This window comes from Giraffa tippelskirchi, chromosome 13 (genome assembly GCF_054371585.1).
Source record: "Giraffa tippelskirchi isolate mGirTip1 chromosome 13, T2T-mGirTip1v1.2.pri, whole genome shotgun sequence".
In the NCBI taxonomy this organism is placed as follows: domain Eukaryota; kingdom Metazoa; phylum Chordata; class Mammalia; order Artiodactyla; family Giraffidae; genus Giraffa; species Giraffa tippelskirchi.
In genome coordinates, this window is record NC_137287.1 from 3,994,067 (window position 1) to 4,010,129 (window position 16,063).

Below are 16,063 nucleotides of genomic sequence, written 5' to 3' on the forward strand. Positions count from 1 at the left end.
GGGACGGGGCGCCGGCTCGCTGAGGCGCTTCCCGAGAGCGCGACGCGCCGACTCCCCTCCCCGCGGCCCGCCCGCCCGCCGGCCTCGCCGCCGCCTCCTTCGCTCCCTCAGCGCGGGCCAGCTGCCGGGGCGGAGGCTCGGGGGCGTCGCGGCGCCGAGAGGACGGGCGGCCGGGCTTCGGCACGTCCTGCGGCCGGTCGGTGCGCGGCGGCGGGCGGCGGCGGCGGCGGGCGCCGGTCTATATGGCGGCGGCTCTGTCGGGCCTGGCTGTCCGGCTCTCGCGCTCGGCCGCCGCCCGCTCTTATGGGGTCTTCTGCAAGGGGCTGACCCGCACGCTGCTCATCTTCTTCGACCTGGCCTGGCGCCTGCGCATCAACTTCCCCTACCTCTACATCGTGGCTTCCATGATGCTCAACGTCCGTCTGCAGGTGGGTGAGGCGCGCCCGCCCGACCCCCTGTCGCCCCCTCGCCCCGGATCCTCCCCGAGCGCCGGTCCGCCCCGCGCCGCCCGGCCCACCCTCGCCCAGGCCGTGAAGATGCCGCCGGGAGCTGCCAGGCTGGATGCCGAGTGTATGGCTCAGCACCGTCCCTTTCTCCCGCAACCCCGCGGGAGAAAATCCCCGCAGAGGTCATTGTTGATCCTGTTTTCGCAGAAGAGGCGGGGTGGGGTGGGGGCGTGGAGCGGCAGGCCTCGAGTGAGGTCCTACAGCGGGCTCACGGGCTCGAAAGGCCCCTGGCCCTGAAGAGGAAATTGTGAAAATGACTGAGTGGGGGGTGCGGGGGCGGGGAGTGCGTTTACGGTTGACTTCATGAAGCTTTGAAAGCGATGCAAACTTAAGGTAAATTAATTAATGTTAACATCGATGTTCTAATAGAGGTATCATGTTTATTCTGGCTCGGGGTGGAGGGTGATGGTGGGGAAAGGAGTAGGGGTGGTGATGAAAAAACGAGGTGTAAAGACGTAGAGAGGCAAAGGTTCAGAGGCCTGAAGCAGTTCAGATGTGAAATAGGACACACACCCGCACACACCCAGCACCCTGGAGATCATCTTTGCTATCAGGGATTGACACTTCTACCTCCCTCAAATTCCAGATGCCTTTTTCTGGCAGAATGGAAAACCGTCAAATTGAGAATTATTCCTTCCCGGATGTGTCATAGATGGCCAAGTGCTGAGCATCTCTTGGGTCCCATTTACACATGGTGGAGGGTCTGCTGAGTGCCGCCTAGGGCTCTGTGACGGACAGTCCCTGTTCTCCAAGAGCTGATGGTCTGACAGTACTTGGGGGAAGCCTGAGCAGGACTGTGAGGATTGACGTGGGAGGGGCAGGTGTTCTCTTTTTTCCCTTCGATTTGATCGTGCGTACGTGCTAAGTCACTTCAGTCGTGTCTGACTCGTTGGGACCCCATGGACTGTAGCCCACCAGGCTCCTCTGTGCATGGGGTTCTCCAGGCAAGAATACTGGAGTGGGTTGCCTTGCCCTCCTGCAGGGAATCTTCCCCACCCAGGGACTGAAAGTCTCTATGTCTGTTGCATTGGCAGGCGGTATCAGAATATAATTGTCTCAAAGCCTCTCACTGGTGACATAAAACCACCTATTGACTGAAATTGAGTTAAGGTGAGTTGGGAGGAACCTGCCTCTCTATTTCAGGGTCCAAATCGAGATTCTTTTGTGTGAACGGAGGCTTGTGGCATCCTTAAGTGGTCCCAAAGGAATCAGAAACTCAGGTGTGTGTCCAGTAGGTTGTATCAGTGAGCAAAGAAGGTGCTGGGGGTGGCGACAGAAATAAGCCAGAAAGCCTGTGCTCCAGCCTGTTGTCACCAGCCAACTGCTGTGTGCCAGATGCAGCCATTTCCAAGAGAAAGTGGAAATCTTAATTTTTAAATATCAGCACAACAAGATAACCTTTGTGGGCAAAGCAGAATGTGTCAGGAGGCTATATCTGACCCTCAAGCTCCACTTTGGAAACTTTTGTTCCAGAGTTACTTGTATAATTTGCAGGCTTCCCAGGTGGCACTAAGTGGTAAAGAACCTGCCTGCCAACGCAGGAGACATTAAGAGATGAGGGTTCCATCCCTGGGTCGGGAAGATCCCCTCTGGAGGAGGAAATGGCAACCCCCTCCAGTATTCTTGCCTGGAGAGGCTACAATCCGTAGGGTCACAAAGAGTTGGACACGACTAAAGTGACTTAGCACACACTTAGCATGCAGTCATAAGTAAGAGAAAATCAACATAATGTTGAAAATAGCCAGTTGTGTACCATAAAAAACTCACTTTTCTGATATGTTCACGTAGTTTTTTGACCACCCGTCTAGTCCAAGCTGCCATGATCACTCACCTGGATTAATGCAGGTGCCTCTGTCTGTTCTCCGCAGGGCCCTTGGAGACGTCTTTTAAAAGTGTAAACCAGATTGTGTCATTCCTTACAAGGAAAAAAAAAAGAAACCCAAACTGCTTCCCACTGCGTGTGGAATGCAGTTCACATGTTTCTGTCCTGTAGATTTGACTTTGGTCCACCTCTCTGACCTCTCCCTGGCTTGTTCCTGCTTGCTCTTATGTTTTCCTGTCTCCTCTCTGCAGGCACCAAGCCTCTTCCTGCCCCTGGGCATTTGCACTTGCTGTTCTTGCCACCTCAAGCACTCCTCCCTGGCTCTTAGAATGCCAAGACACTCTCAGTCCTGGGTTCTCCTTTCAGAAGGGTCTTTTGGGATCAGTAAATCAACCTGGTCTTGCAGCTGCTGTCTTCACTGCAAGAGTGCTGAGGCTTGTTTCATATCAATAAGGAGTGAAGGACTCCCTTCCTGTTATTTTGATGAGGGTTTCCAGATCTCCCAGTTGTTTGTAGGCCAGTAGGGGAAGCTCTGGAAAGGTTACTCAGATACAGATTTCCTGACGAGGAGATTGCACTGTCATGATTGAGGGTAAGTGCACTGTGGAGGCGGGAGGTTGGCTCTGGGATGCGTGGTGCGGGCAGAACAGAGAGCCGGGGACACCAGCCCCATGGGTGGCTTGCCGGACATGATGTCAGGTTGTCGTCCACATGCAGCACAGCTTGAGAGAATCGTGGAAGCTGAACACTCTGGCTGTAGAGTGCGGGCTTTATTGGGCTATTTCCGGTGTGAGTGGGGGTGGGGAGGTGCAGACAAGGTGGTCACTAGGTCCTCTGGGGGTGGGCTGCCTGATAATGTGAGGATTTTCCACCGTGGAGTGTCGCCACCCCAGCCCCTGGTTCAAGTGTCACCTGTGTTTGCAAACTGTATAGCTGACAAGGATTAACGTCCAAAACATGTGAAGAACTCTTATAACTCGGCAACAACAACCCAATTCAAACATGGGCAAAGGGCTTGAATAGATGTTTCTCCAAAGAAGATACACCAATGGCAAGTAAACCCAGGAAAAGATGGGCAGTTGGAACGTGTATGTGGGCAGCCAGGCCACCGGCCATGGTGAAGACCTGAGACATGGTTACAGTGACCTCTGAGCCCCGAGCCCCGGCGTGTGCACTTGAGTCTTGTGGCCCCATGGGACGCCCAGAGGAGGGCCCTGGTGGCCAGGCTCCCCTTCCCATCCCGGCCCTGCAGGATGCGGACACGCCGTCCCCCTGCTTCTGGGCCCTCACAGACCCATCCGGGTCACCTTCTCTCCCTGAGACTCACGGCTCCTGCCGTCTCCCCCCGTCCTGTCCCAGGGACACTCGTGGGCCTGGAGGGTGAGTGACTGCTCATCTCTCACTCACCCAGACCCTGGGAGTCTCTACTCACTGCTCCAGCTGCAAATCTGAGCCCCGCTACACAGGCTGAGAAGTTTTCCCCCTGCCCAGCCCTCGCCTGACCTGGTCTTGCCCCCAGGAGGCCTCTCTTCTGCCAGCGAGGCAATAAAACCCAGTCCTGGGGGAGAAAAATTGGGAAACTGCAAGTCAAAGCCACACTGAGACTGGCTTTTATGGGGGGAGGGGACAGCGAGGATGTGGAGAAATTAGACCCCTGTGCACTGCTGGTAGGAATGGAAGGTGGTGCGGTTGCTGTGGGAAGCAGTTTCAGTTCAGTCACTCAGTCGTGTCCGACTCTTTGTGACCCCATGGACTGCAGCACGCCAGGCCTCCCTGTCCATCACCAACTCCCAGAGTTTGCTCAAACTCATGTCCATCGAATCGGTGATGCCATCCAACCGTCTCATCCTCTGTCGTCCTCTTCTCCTCCCGCCTTCAATCTTTCCCAGCATCAGGGACTTTTCCAATGAGTCAGTTCTTCGCATTAGGTCAGCAAAGTATTGGAGCTTCAGCTTCAACATCAGTCCTTCCAATGAATGTTCAGGACTGATTTCCTTTAGGATGGACTGGTTGGATCTCCTTGCAGTCCAAGGGGCTCACAAGAGTCTTCTCCAACACCACAGTTCAAAAGCATCAATTCTTCAGCACTCAGGTTTCTTTATAGTCCAACTCTCACGTCCATACATGACTACTGGAAAAACCATAGCCTTGACTAGACAGACCTTTGTTGGTAAAGTAATATCTCTGCTTTTTAATATGCTGTCTAGGTTGATCATAGCTTTTCTTCCAAGGAGCAAGTGTCTTTTAACTTCATGGCTGCAGTCACCATCTGCAGTGATTTTGGAGCCCCCCAAAACAAAGTCTCTCACTTTTTTCACTGTTTCCCCATCTATTTGCCATGAAGTGATAGGACCGGATGCCGTGATTTTAGTTTTCTGAATGTTGAGTTTTAAGCCAACTTTTTCACTCCTTTTTCACTTTCATCAAGAGGCTCTTCAGTTCTTCTTCGCTTTCTGCCGTAAGGGTGGTGTCATCTGAATATTTGAGGTTATTGATATTTCTCCCAGCAATCTTGATTCCAGCTTGTGCTTCATCCAGCCTGGCATTTCTCATGATGTACCCTGCATATAACTTAAATAAGCAGAGTGACAATATACAGCCTTGACGTACTCCTTTCCCGATTTGGAACCAGTCCGTTGTTCCATGTCCAGTTCTAACTGTTGCTTCTTGACCTGCATACAGATTTCTCAGGAGGCAGGTCAGGTGGTCTTGGGAAGCAGTTTAGCAGGTCCTGACAAGGTTAAGCGCAGAATCACTGTATGGTTCAGTAAGTTCACTGGTGGGCGTCCACCGCAGAGGCCTGGAGACGGATGCCGGCGCTCCTGCTCGTGTGTTCCCAGCAGCGCTGTTGGCGACTCCAGTGTCCGTCAGCACACGGGAGGATGGACAGAACGTGTGTACCTTCAGTGGGATCTTACTCAGCTTTGAAAAGGGATGAAGTTCTCACGCCTGCTACAACTTGGATGAACTTAAGGGACGTCATTCGAAGAGACCAAACGTAAAAGGTGGTGGCCAGGGGCTGGAGAGAGGGGAACGGGGAGTTGTTGAATGAAGACACTTCTCATTTGGATGAAAACTTCCCAGAGCCGTGTGGTAGTGATGGATGGTAGCCTTTATGTATATTTTACTGCAGGTTTGGAAGCATCAGATGAGTGATTATGCTCTTCGTTGTAGTGGCGGTGTTAAGTTGCCATAATAGTTTCTAAGTGTCTTATCTTTTTTTGGCTGCGCTGGGTCTCCGCTGCTGTGGGGGCTCCTCTCTAGTTGCAGCGCCCAGGCTTCTCACTGCAGTAGCTTCTCCTGTTGCTGAGCACGGGCTCCAGGGCTTTCGTGCTCCGAAGTCGTGGAGCACGGGCCTAGTTGCTTCGAGGCTCGTGGAATCTTCCAGGACCAGGGTGTCCCCCCACCCCGCTCCCCCACGCATCAGCAAGCAGACTCCAGCCACTGGACCTCTAGAGAAGTCCTGGACGCGTGTTTTCATCCCTCTTGGTTATAGGCTGGGGCGGGACTGCTGGGCCACGTGGTGTCTTTGTGTTCAACCCATTCAAAAAAATCACTCCTGCTTCCCCGTGAGAGAGGAGTGGGGCGCAGGGACACCCTTAGATGAGCGGGAGAGACGAGTGTTGGTGATCCATCATGGCGACGCCGGGGAGGCCCTGGAGCGGGTTGCATTGTGGGCGTATCTTGGCATTTGGGCCGACAGGCTGGCCTGCCTTAAAGGACGAGGGGGTGTGAGAAAAGTGCTCGTTTACATCTCTTTGTGTGCACTGTACCTGTTCTTTGCCCGTTTTTCTGGTGGGTTGTTGGAGGGTTTCCTGAAGCTTTGTCAGATAAGAGTTGTCAGTTGATAAGAGTTGAAAAAATTTTCCAGTTACTATGTTTTTGATTTTGCTTATAGTGTGTTTTTGCCATACTGAAGTTCTGTGTAGTGAAATTTAACAGTCATTTCTGACTTTTGGGTTTTGTCCTAGTTAGAAAGGCCCTCCCAACTCTAAAGATACAAGGAATTCACTTGTAATTTATTCTGGTACTAATACACCACGTTTTACTTCTACACATAAAGCGTTGGAGTTTATCCTGGCGTTCAAGGTATGGTATTGATCCAAACTGACCCGTCTCTACCTGCCACAAGGAAGCTTGTGTGTGTGATGGTTTTGTCCTTGTCCCTACGTTCAGCAGAAAGCAAGCCTCCAGAAGACGGATCCTCTTTTTTCCGCCTGGTGCACCGTCCCCATCCCTGTGCTCAGAACAGCACTGGCGTGGGTTAGGGGCTCCGTGAACACGTGCTCATTGAGTCTGTAGCAGAAAATATCGCAGGTGTGGAATTCCTAAAGGAAAGGTTATAGTCATTAGTAAGTAATGTTTCAAGTCTTTGCCAGCTCGCCCTCCTCGGAGGTCGGTGTGCTGGGTGCCTCCTCGGGCAGTGCTGGGGCCTCTGACGGCTCCCAGCCCCCGGCCGCTCCCGCCCGGACCTCCGCGTCTGCCCCCACCGCCAGGTGCTGGTCCACGCTTAGGCCACTTTGGGTCATCCAGGGGTCACTCTCTGTCCTCTGTTGACAGACTCCCTCTGTTGTGTTTTGTCACTGGTTCCTTCTGACACTCTTTTTAAAAAAATTAATTTATTTCGACTGCCCCAGGTCTTAGTGGTGGCATGAGAACTGTTAGTTGCGGCAGGCGGGATCTAGTTCCCTGACTCAGGATCGAACCCGGGTCCCCTGAATTTGGAGCATGGAGTCTCAGTCACTGGACCACCAGGGGAGTCCTTCCCCTGACGCGCTTGCTGATAGCGATGCTCATAGCAGCTGCTTCTCAGTTGCCCTGGGCTGTGGCCAGAGAACACCCTGGGTGTGTCCACCCGAAGAGTCCTCACACAGGACAGCAGGCACTGCCTCTCGGCCTGGCCGGGTGAGCGCACCCTGGAGCCTCTGGGTGGTGGCCCCAGCGCCGCCTAGCGCGCAGGTATGGTGTGGACGCGCTGCGTGGTTCGCAGCAGGGCCTGGGTCCGTGTGGCAGACTCCCTGCGCTGGTGATTGAAGGCCGCGCAGCGGTGACCCGGCCCTTCCTCTTGCTCGTCCTCTAAGCTGTGGGGCGAGCAGAGCAGTTTGTCTCAGATGCTTTCACGGTGAGCTCAGCCGTGGGCAGGTCTGCTGACGCCGCCCCGGAGAGCCGGGAGCTGGCGGCGGCGCTCTGAGGTGGAATCTGAAAACAACACAAGCTTGTTCATGCAAAGCAGAGACAGACTAGTGGGTAACGAAGTGGGGAGGGCAAATTAGGGCTGTAGGATTAACAGGTTCAAGCTACCATGTGTAACATAGGTAGGCAACGGGATATATTGTATGGCCACCTCCTGTAGTAACTTTGATTCAAGTATCGTCTGTAAAAATACTGAGTCGCTGTGCTGTGCATAATATTGTAAGTCAGCTGTACTTCAATTAAAAAAGCCAGCCGTGAAGCCAGGTGGCTTTGGAGTGCGGTGTGTGAGCCGTCACCAGGCAGGACCCCCTTCACGCCCGTGGTCGTCCGGCCGAGCAGCCGCCGTGCTTCGGCTGTGGCCCCCGCCCATCCCCCCCAACCCCCTCCGGGAATATCCTTGCCTGCTGGCTTTCAGCGGCACAGAGGCAGGGGTATTTTTAGTTTCCAGAGCAGTGGTATCCAGACCATCACATCCTGAGGCCATTAATAGCTCAGGTTGGGGAGGGTAAGGTGACCGCACCAGAGGGCGTAGCTGCTGAATCGGGTCAGGCCTGCTCTCGCCCAGCAGGGCAGCCACCTCCCTGGCGGGGATCCTTGTGGACCAGGTTGCTCCTGTCTCCCCCCAGGATGTGGGCCTGACCAACAGCCTATTTCCCTACACACCTCGCCCCCACTGGCCTCTGTGGTTCCATATTCAACTGTTGTCTGTTTTTGTGGGGGCGCAGGGGGGGGCCCTGGTGAGGGAGGTGAGGAGTGAGATCAGGAATTTACTCCCTGCCCTGCACTTCATTTTTCCTGCACCATACTGTGTTTGTATTTATTTTTGTGTTTGTATTTTATTTTTTAGCCAAAATTTATTTTTGGCTGTGCTGGGTCTTCACTGTGGCACATGGACCTAGTTGCCCTGCTCCACGTGGGAACTTCCAGACCAGGAATCGAACCTGTGTCCCCTGTGTTGGCAGGCGAATTCTTAACTCATGAACCACTAGGAAAGTACTGAATGACACTGTCTAGAATTTCAAAATAGACTTCCCTCATTTAGGGGGAAGGGGTCTCGGTTTTTATGGATAAGTCGGTTTGCTATAATTTATGCTGCTTATTATTTTGTTGATCTGGGGGTTGAGGGGTGGGAGATGATAGCGGGGCCGAGGACGGTTCATTATGTAATTGTGCGTGCTTTATTTGGCAAGATATAGTGTACCAATACATATACAGTATAGTGAGAGTAAACCACAAAAAGTACTGCACAGATGACTCTGTTTAGAAATTACTTGAAAGTTATTTTTGGCTCTCAAAATATAAGTAATGTGTGTAACCATCTGATATCAAAAGTCATCTGGTTGAGGGCTCAGAGCCAAAAATGTTTAACTGACCTACTGAAGTCTTTTTGTAGAGAGAATTGAGTACACAGTTTATTACTGAATTTACTAAAGAGCTAGATCTTTAGTAAGCAACTTATTCTCTCATTATTTGTTATTGTTGTTCAGTCGCTAAGTCATGTCTGACTCTTGCCCACCCCGTGGACTGTAGCACACCACACTCCTCAATTTCCCGGAGTTTGCTCAGATTCCTGTCCATTGAGTAGGTGATGCCATCCAACCATCTCATCTGCTGCTGCCCCCTTCTTTTGCCCTCAGTCTTTCCCGGCATCAAGATCTTTTCCAGTGAGTTGGCTCTTCGCATTAGGTGGCCAAAGGTTTGAAGCTTCAGCTTCAGCATCAGTCCTTCCATTGAATATTTAGGGTTGAGAACATGATTACTTTGTCATTATCGAAGTCATGATTACATTAAGGGTATCTTATTTAAAATATTGTAACAATTCTGACAACACTTCATCTTTCTGAACTATACTAAGTTCTCCTCTAAGGACATAATAAAAGTAGTTTGAAGCCAATTCTCCCTGAGAGTTGGCCCATATTAAATGACCTATTTTTCTTAAGAATAAAAAAAAAAAAAAAAAAACACCTGTTCTAATATGTATTAAAATATATTTAGGAATGCTTCCATTTCAGGAAAACAGTTACTTTTAATACATTTCAGATTGGTAAAATTAAATGTAAGATTTAAAATAACATGCTTTGCAGAGTTAATTTGTGAGAAGCTAGGTTTGCCTTGGTGAGCTGTGAGGGTGTTGCCTATGCTTTGTAACTTGAGTTGCACCACCAGGTACAACTGTGGTGTTGACTTCTTGTAGTGATATATGCAAACATTGAATTACTAGGTTGTATGCCTGAAACTAACATTTTATGTCAGTTTTATATCAATTAAAAAAAAAAAGAACTGAGGATGTCCCTGATAGTGCAGTGGTGAGGACTCCACACTCCCAGCGGGAGGGGTGCGGGTTCCATCCCAGGCAAGGGAACTGGGTCTCACACACCGCTAAAGATCCGGCGCAGCCAGTAAATATTCAAAATATACAAAAATAATTGCACCTTATGTTTGCATATAGCTTTATGCTGCTCAAATGTATTTATGTCAGTGTTATATAGAATAATAGCCATTCTTGTACAGAGTATGCCCTGAGGAGACATGAGATTCCCCGGTGGCTCAGCCTGAAGAATCTGCCTGCTGACATAGGAGATGTGGGTTCAGTCCCTGGGTGGGGAAGATCTATTGACAGAGGAGCCTGGTGGGCTATATATAGTCCATGGGGTCCCCAAGAGTCAGACATGACTTAGCAACTCAACAACAACATAAGTAAAGTTGCCCATGATTCCTTAAAAGTGGCTTGTCCTGCCTGAGTCACTGAGTATCATTCTCAAATAGGACACTCTGGGTAAGGCCTTGGTTGCCTGATTATCCTGGTTAAAGGGAGCTGCTTTTTATTGAACCTGTGAAAATAACTACATTGCCATGAAAAGTGCAGAGCCTCAGTGCATATTTAAGTATTTTTAGGAAATACTGCATTAATCAAGTACTGTTCTTTTTGTTGTGATTTCTAATTGGTAGGTTGACATCCTGTTTTCTATCACAGTGTGGGACTCCTTGGTACCGGAGACTGTCAAAGAGACCTTCGTATTTTCTGGGAAGTGCCTGGTGTGTGTGGGTTCTCTCGAGACCCCGTCTTCATTATTACACTGTAATTTGTTGGTCTTTTCCAGGTTCATATTGAGATCCACTGAAGGCCTTCCGTGGACTGACCGGCGTGTCCTGGGGCTCAGGGGTCAGAGACACAGCATGAAGGACGGACGCAGGCCTCTCCGCACCCGCCTCGCGGAGGAGCAGGGAGCGGGCGCTGCCTTGGACAGAGCCCTGTGCAGAGAACTCTGGAGTGAGAGACGGCAGAAGGAGGGCCCTCGGCCAGCAGATGCCGCTTCCCAGGTGAAGAGGCCTGCGATCGATGCCTGGGGAAATCCACGAAAGGAGGAGTCCTCACTGGAAGCAAAGCATGACCTGCGTGGGGCCAGCTCCTTGCTTCGCAGTGGCCTCGAAGCACTTCCACGGTGGCAAGAATCAGTACAAAGAAATTCAGCCTCAGCGGCCGCGCAGAACAACACTGCAGGTCTGTCCTCGGCTCCTGCAGGGGAGCGAGGTGTGGGGCCGGTCCGCTGCGTCGGGGAGGCTCCGGGCACGGACTGGCTGCAGGCAGCGCCCAGGCCCACTGGCGGCCACAGAGGACGGAGCCACAGTGGAGAGCCTTGGGGGTCCGGACTGCTGGGCCGGCAGAGAGGGTCCACAAAGGGGGCTTCTGAGGACGACCCGCCCAGTGCTTTCCTGGAGAAGCTGGACTTGACATTTGCACCCTCTTGCCTGCGATCCATCTTGCTGCACGCACATCCCCTAATATTCTTGAATGATGAGACGAAAAGTGTTCTCCCTGGCCATTCAGAGCCCATGTTTTCAGAGCCAAGAGTAGGATACAAGAAAATGTTTTCATGGGAAAAAAGTACCTCAGATGATCTGCAGATAACAGTGGCATCAGTAGCTCCACAAGCTTTTGAATGAGCAACTCTGTTATGCCGTGGTTAAGGTACAGGCAGAACAATAAAAATAGTGAGACTAACTTGAAGCGCTGTCCTCGAATGCTGTCTTTTGCGTTAACTCTGGACGCACACGCTGCGGCAGTGAAGCTCCGGCTTTGATTCGTGTGACAGACAAGGTCAGTGGAACTTAAACCCACAGAAAGCTGGTTGATACGGAAGGAAATCTCTGTGCTTGAAAGACATTTAGGATTGGGAAGCCATGTCAAGGAGGTTATTGATACTACCTTATACACCTATCAGACTAAAATCGAAAGATGTAACAGCAAGTTTTAAGTTTACCTTCAGCACCCATCCGGCAGGGCTGCCATCCCAGGCACTATCTCTCCAGCCTGTCTCTGACCATCTGATGAGAGGAGATATTTGTAAAAGTCTACCCTGCTGGGCTTGGTCTGAGCCAGGCCAAGTTGATGGCAAGCTGTTGTCATCTCTGCGTTTTGTAGAATAATTTGAGCAAAAATCTGATATCTTTTCTCACACCCCTTTCCTTCCACTTGACATGCAATTTACATGGAGGCCCTATGGTGAAAGCTGCAATATTAATGTTACCTTTAGATAACCCTTCCTCAAACTAGGAACCCTAGCAGTGTTACCCAAGATAAAAAATGAGCTCGAGCCTGTCCACCGGAGCTCAGTCATGGAGGAAAAAACAGCAAGGACTTCCCCTTAGAGAAGGTCTCCAGTCTCTAGGAGTTGAGATGCCTCCTACACTAAAATGTTTTCTGAGATAACCCCTCTTGTTGTGTGTTGCTAGCTTTGATAAAAGGCACTGAAGAGCAGAAGTTTTGAAGGAGTCCCCAAGTAAGACATCCCCATTTTCGGAATTATTGGTCGCATATATCAGTTTCTGTTGTGTGCTAAATTACTATGCCGTGTGCTATTTTAGTGTTCTGGGGAAATGAAAAATAAACCCTGTTGTTTAGTGTAATAAACGTCTTATTTTACGTGTGTAGCCTTCGTTCCCCTCGTCTTTATTATTAATGTTGCCTTCCTCATACTTCAGTCTGTTTGCGAAAAGCTGTTCACTGATTTAGAAGATTGGAAGCAGAGAATGAAAAACAATGTAAAATTACTCTGGAACTCAACTCTCCAGATAGAACGAAATAATGTATTATGATCCTTGTGGAGCGGGGTGCTCACCCTTTTGAAACAGTGGCCTGCAGCCCGTCTAAAAGGACACCGACCTGACCAACCGCAGAAAGCCCTGGTTAGTGGACTCTCTACCTCAGGGTCATCAACGGGCGGTGAGACGAGATGACACCTTTCAGTGTTTTAGAATGCGATCGGTTTTCTTGTCAACACCCTCTCCCTGTCCCTGTTTCCTCCCCACCCCTTTTTTTTGTTGTTTTAAGCTCAGTCTACTTTGAGATGGAAGTTTCCATGACACATCAGCTGTCTTTCTTTTGTAAATTCCAAGTATGTGAATTTTCAAACAGTAGCAAAGAACAAATTCAAAATTCCCAATTTAGCATTAACTAAATTCACTTGTGGCGCTAGTGGTAAAGAATCCACCTGCCAAGGCAGGAGACATAAGTGATGTGGGTTTGATCCCTGGGTTGGGAAGAACCCGCTGAAGAGGGCATGACAACCCACTCCAGTATTCTTGCCTAGAGAATCCCATGGGCAGGGAAGCCTGGCGGGCTGTGGTCCGTGAGGTCGCAAAGAGTCGGACACGACTGAAGTGACTTAGCACACACAAATTAACGTGAAGTGTTTTCGTATAGTTACATCAGAATAAGGTAAGTGTTTCTGTAAAAGCTTAGTGGAAGAGCTCACAGTCACTTTTTTCTTGACGTTATTTTTTAGCACACGTCCATGCTGACACGGTTCCTCTTGGTGCTCTGCTGTCTCCGGCTCTGTCCGAAGGTGGCCTCTCCTGTGGAAAGTTCTGGGGTAGAAAGGTGATGATAGATGTGGCGTGTGAAACGTATGAAGTTTCAGGACTGTGAAAGACAGCCTTCTATAGACAGTTTTATTTTTGAAGCAATTAGAGAAATAAGATATTCTTTTGAATAAATTGTTTCCATGATTGAATTATGAAAGAATCGCTCATTTGAAATATTTTAAGTGTATCATTTTGGCAGTGAAAACTAAGGGAAGCCTGTTTTAAAAGTTCTGATGTCTATATGCATGTTCTTTTTTGCCTTTATGGATTCTGTTCTTAAGGACTAAACAGCACAGTCACTTTAAATTTAGAAACAGGGTATAGTGCAAAATCTTGGACTTGGTTATTCACATTTGGAAATCATGAAATCTTTTTCACATGGAATGGATGTTGAGATCTTGAAGTGATTTTGAAGTTGCCAGCCTGTAGAGAATAAAAAATGAAGAAACTTGTGTTTACATCAATGATTCTTACATGACTTGATTTTATAGCTAGGAAGCAACACATGTATTTTGGAGCTTTGTGTGTGTATTCTAAAACACATATAGACCATTTCCTGTAATTTCACACAGAATAAGAAATGTGGGGACTTCCCTGGTGGTCCAGTGGTTAAGACTCTTGAGTTTCCACTGCAGGGGGTCCGTGTTTGATCCCTGGTCAGCGAACTAATCAAAATTTAATTAGAATTAAAAGACGCTCCTTGGAAGAAAAGCTATAACAAATCTGGACAATTTATTAAAAAGCAGAGACATTACTTTGCCTACAAAGGTGCATATAGTCAAAGTTATGGTTTTTCCAGTAGTCACATATGAATGTGATAGTGGGCCCGTAAGGAAGGTTGAGGGCCGAAGAACTGATGCTTTTGAACTGTGGTGTTGGAGAAGACCCTTGAGAGTCCCTTGGACGGCAAGGAGATCAAACCAGTCAATCCTAAGGGAAATCAGTCCTAAATATTCATTGGAAGGACTGATGCTGAAGCTCCAAACTTGGGCCACCTGATACGAAGAGCTGACTCATTAGAAAAGGCCCTGAAGCTGGGGAAGATTGAAGGTAGGAGGAACAGGGGATGACAGAGGATGAGATGGTTGGATGGCATCACTGACTCAATGGACATGAGTTTGAATAAGCTCCGGGAGTTGGTGATGGACAGGGAGGCCTGGTGTGCTGCAGTCTGTGGGGTCGCAAAGAGTTGGACACGAACAATAGGGAACTAAGATCCCACAAGTGGCTTGGTGTGGCCAAAAAAAAAGGTGTTTTAAGATTCCCTTTGAACTTTCCTGTAGATAATTTTAAAATTCTTCTTAAGCTCTCCAAGGAGAAGAAATAGAATGAAGGGATCTCCTAAACCATCCATATGAACTCAGAGCTGGAAATGGCTCTCCAACACCAGCCAGTGCTGGAAGCTTTGAAACACACCCCGGCCAATTGATCATCCATATATTCAACGTAGCCGTTTGAAACTAGAGGCCTCAGTAAGATGTCACAGGATGGTTGCTTCTGCTTGGCTCTCCTCTGCTTCCAAAATGTTACCTCTTTTTTTCTTTTCTTTTTCCAATTTTATGGAAACTTGGATGCACTGGACCAGTTAAAGCATCTGTTCACTTTTCATTTGTAGTTCACACTGCAAGCTCCACAGAGCTGTGTATCTGCATGGCTGAAAGGTGATCAGAAAACTTGTTTGCCAAGGGCCTGACTGCTTATTAAAGGTCATCTTCACAGGGTTACATTTCCTTTTTCCTGAAACGAACGTGTGCCACTGAGCGGAAGGCATCTTTGAGAACTGCTTCCTTCTGGCAAACAGCGGTGGTTCAAGGAGCAGGCATGGCTGTGGTTCTGCTCTGCCTGTGTTTTGAGTAGCTTCTTTACAGTTCATTTTTTAAATTGTTTAGGTATATAACACAAGGGATTTTTATAGGGGAGCTGTGCCTTGCCACAGTATCAGAGAGGAATTCTGCAGTTAACTTGAATGCTTTTAGTTGGGTTTTTTTTTAAGGCAGTGGACTTAACTTGTTTTTCCTTCCCCATCTACCTACAAAGCATTCTGTTTCTATTAGAAACAGGTAATTTGCTTCAGGATTGGAAATAGGCTCTGTTTCCCTTCTCTTAACGTCTTCCGTGTTTAAGATTACAAGCACTTTGCCGCTGCTGTTTGTCCAAGGGAATTTGGAGAAGTGAGTCTCTGTGCTCTTTTTTTTTTCCAAGAGTGACTTTTTTTTTGAAGTCTTTATTGATTTGTTACAGTGTTGCTCCTGGATTTTTTTTTTTTTTTTATGTTTTTGTTTCTTGGCCAGGAGGCTTGTGGGATCCTAATGCCCTAACCAGGGATCAAACCCACACCCCCTGCATTGGAAGGCGAAGTCCTAACCACTGGGCCACTAGGGAAGTCCCTCTGTGCTCCTTTGACTTAAATTGCTCTATTAGTCATTCTCCAGAGAAACAATAGAATCTACAGGTACAGATATGAGGAGATTTATCACAGGAATTGGCTCAGGGGATGATGGAGGCCGAGAAGCCCCACTGTCTGTCATCTGCAGACAAGAGACCCGGGGAAGCCAGACGTCATCCAGTCCAAGTCCCAAGGCCCGAGAACCAGGGACATCCATGTCCACGGGCGGAAGAGGGGCCTTTCAGCTCAAGCAAAGAGCAAAATTGCCCTTTCTCCTTTTCTATTAATTTC

General features: G+C 49.2%; 1 protein-coding gene across 1 annotated transcript; it reads left to right on the plus strand.

The window, feature by feature from the left end:
• Window positions 1-26: 26 nt before the first annotated feature.
• On the plus strand, window positions 27-12,453 carry LOC145531139 (protein FAM220A-like). The gene is made up of 2 exons (XM_081552876.1): window positions 27-428; window positions 10,471-12,453. The coding sequence occupies exons 1-2, from the start codon at window positions 243-245 to the stop codon at window positions 11,464-11,466; spliced, it is 1,182 nt and encodes a 393-aa protein (XP_081409002.1). The 5' UTR covers window positions 27-242; the 3' UTR covers window positions 11,467-12,453.
• The last annotated feature ends 3,610 nt before the right edge of the window (window positions 12,454-16,063 follow it).

Coding starts and splice junctions, on each gene's coding strand:
- LOC145531139 (XM_081552876.1), top strand. CDS start 243: ATGGCGGCGGCTCTGTCGGGCCTGGCTGTCCGGCTCTCGCGCTCGGCC. Junction 429..10,470: donor TGCTCAACGTCCGTCTGCAG/GTGGGTGAGGCG, acceptor TCTAATTGGTAG/GTTGACATCCTGTTTTCTAT.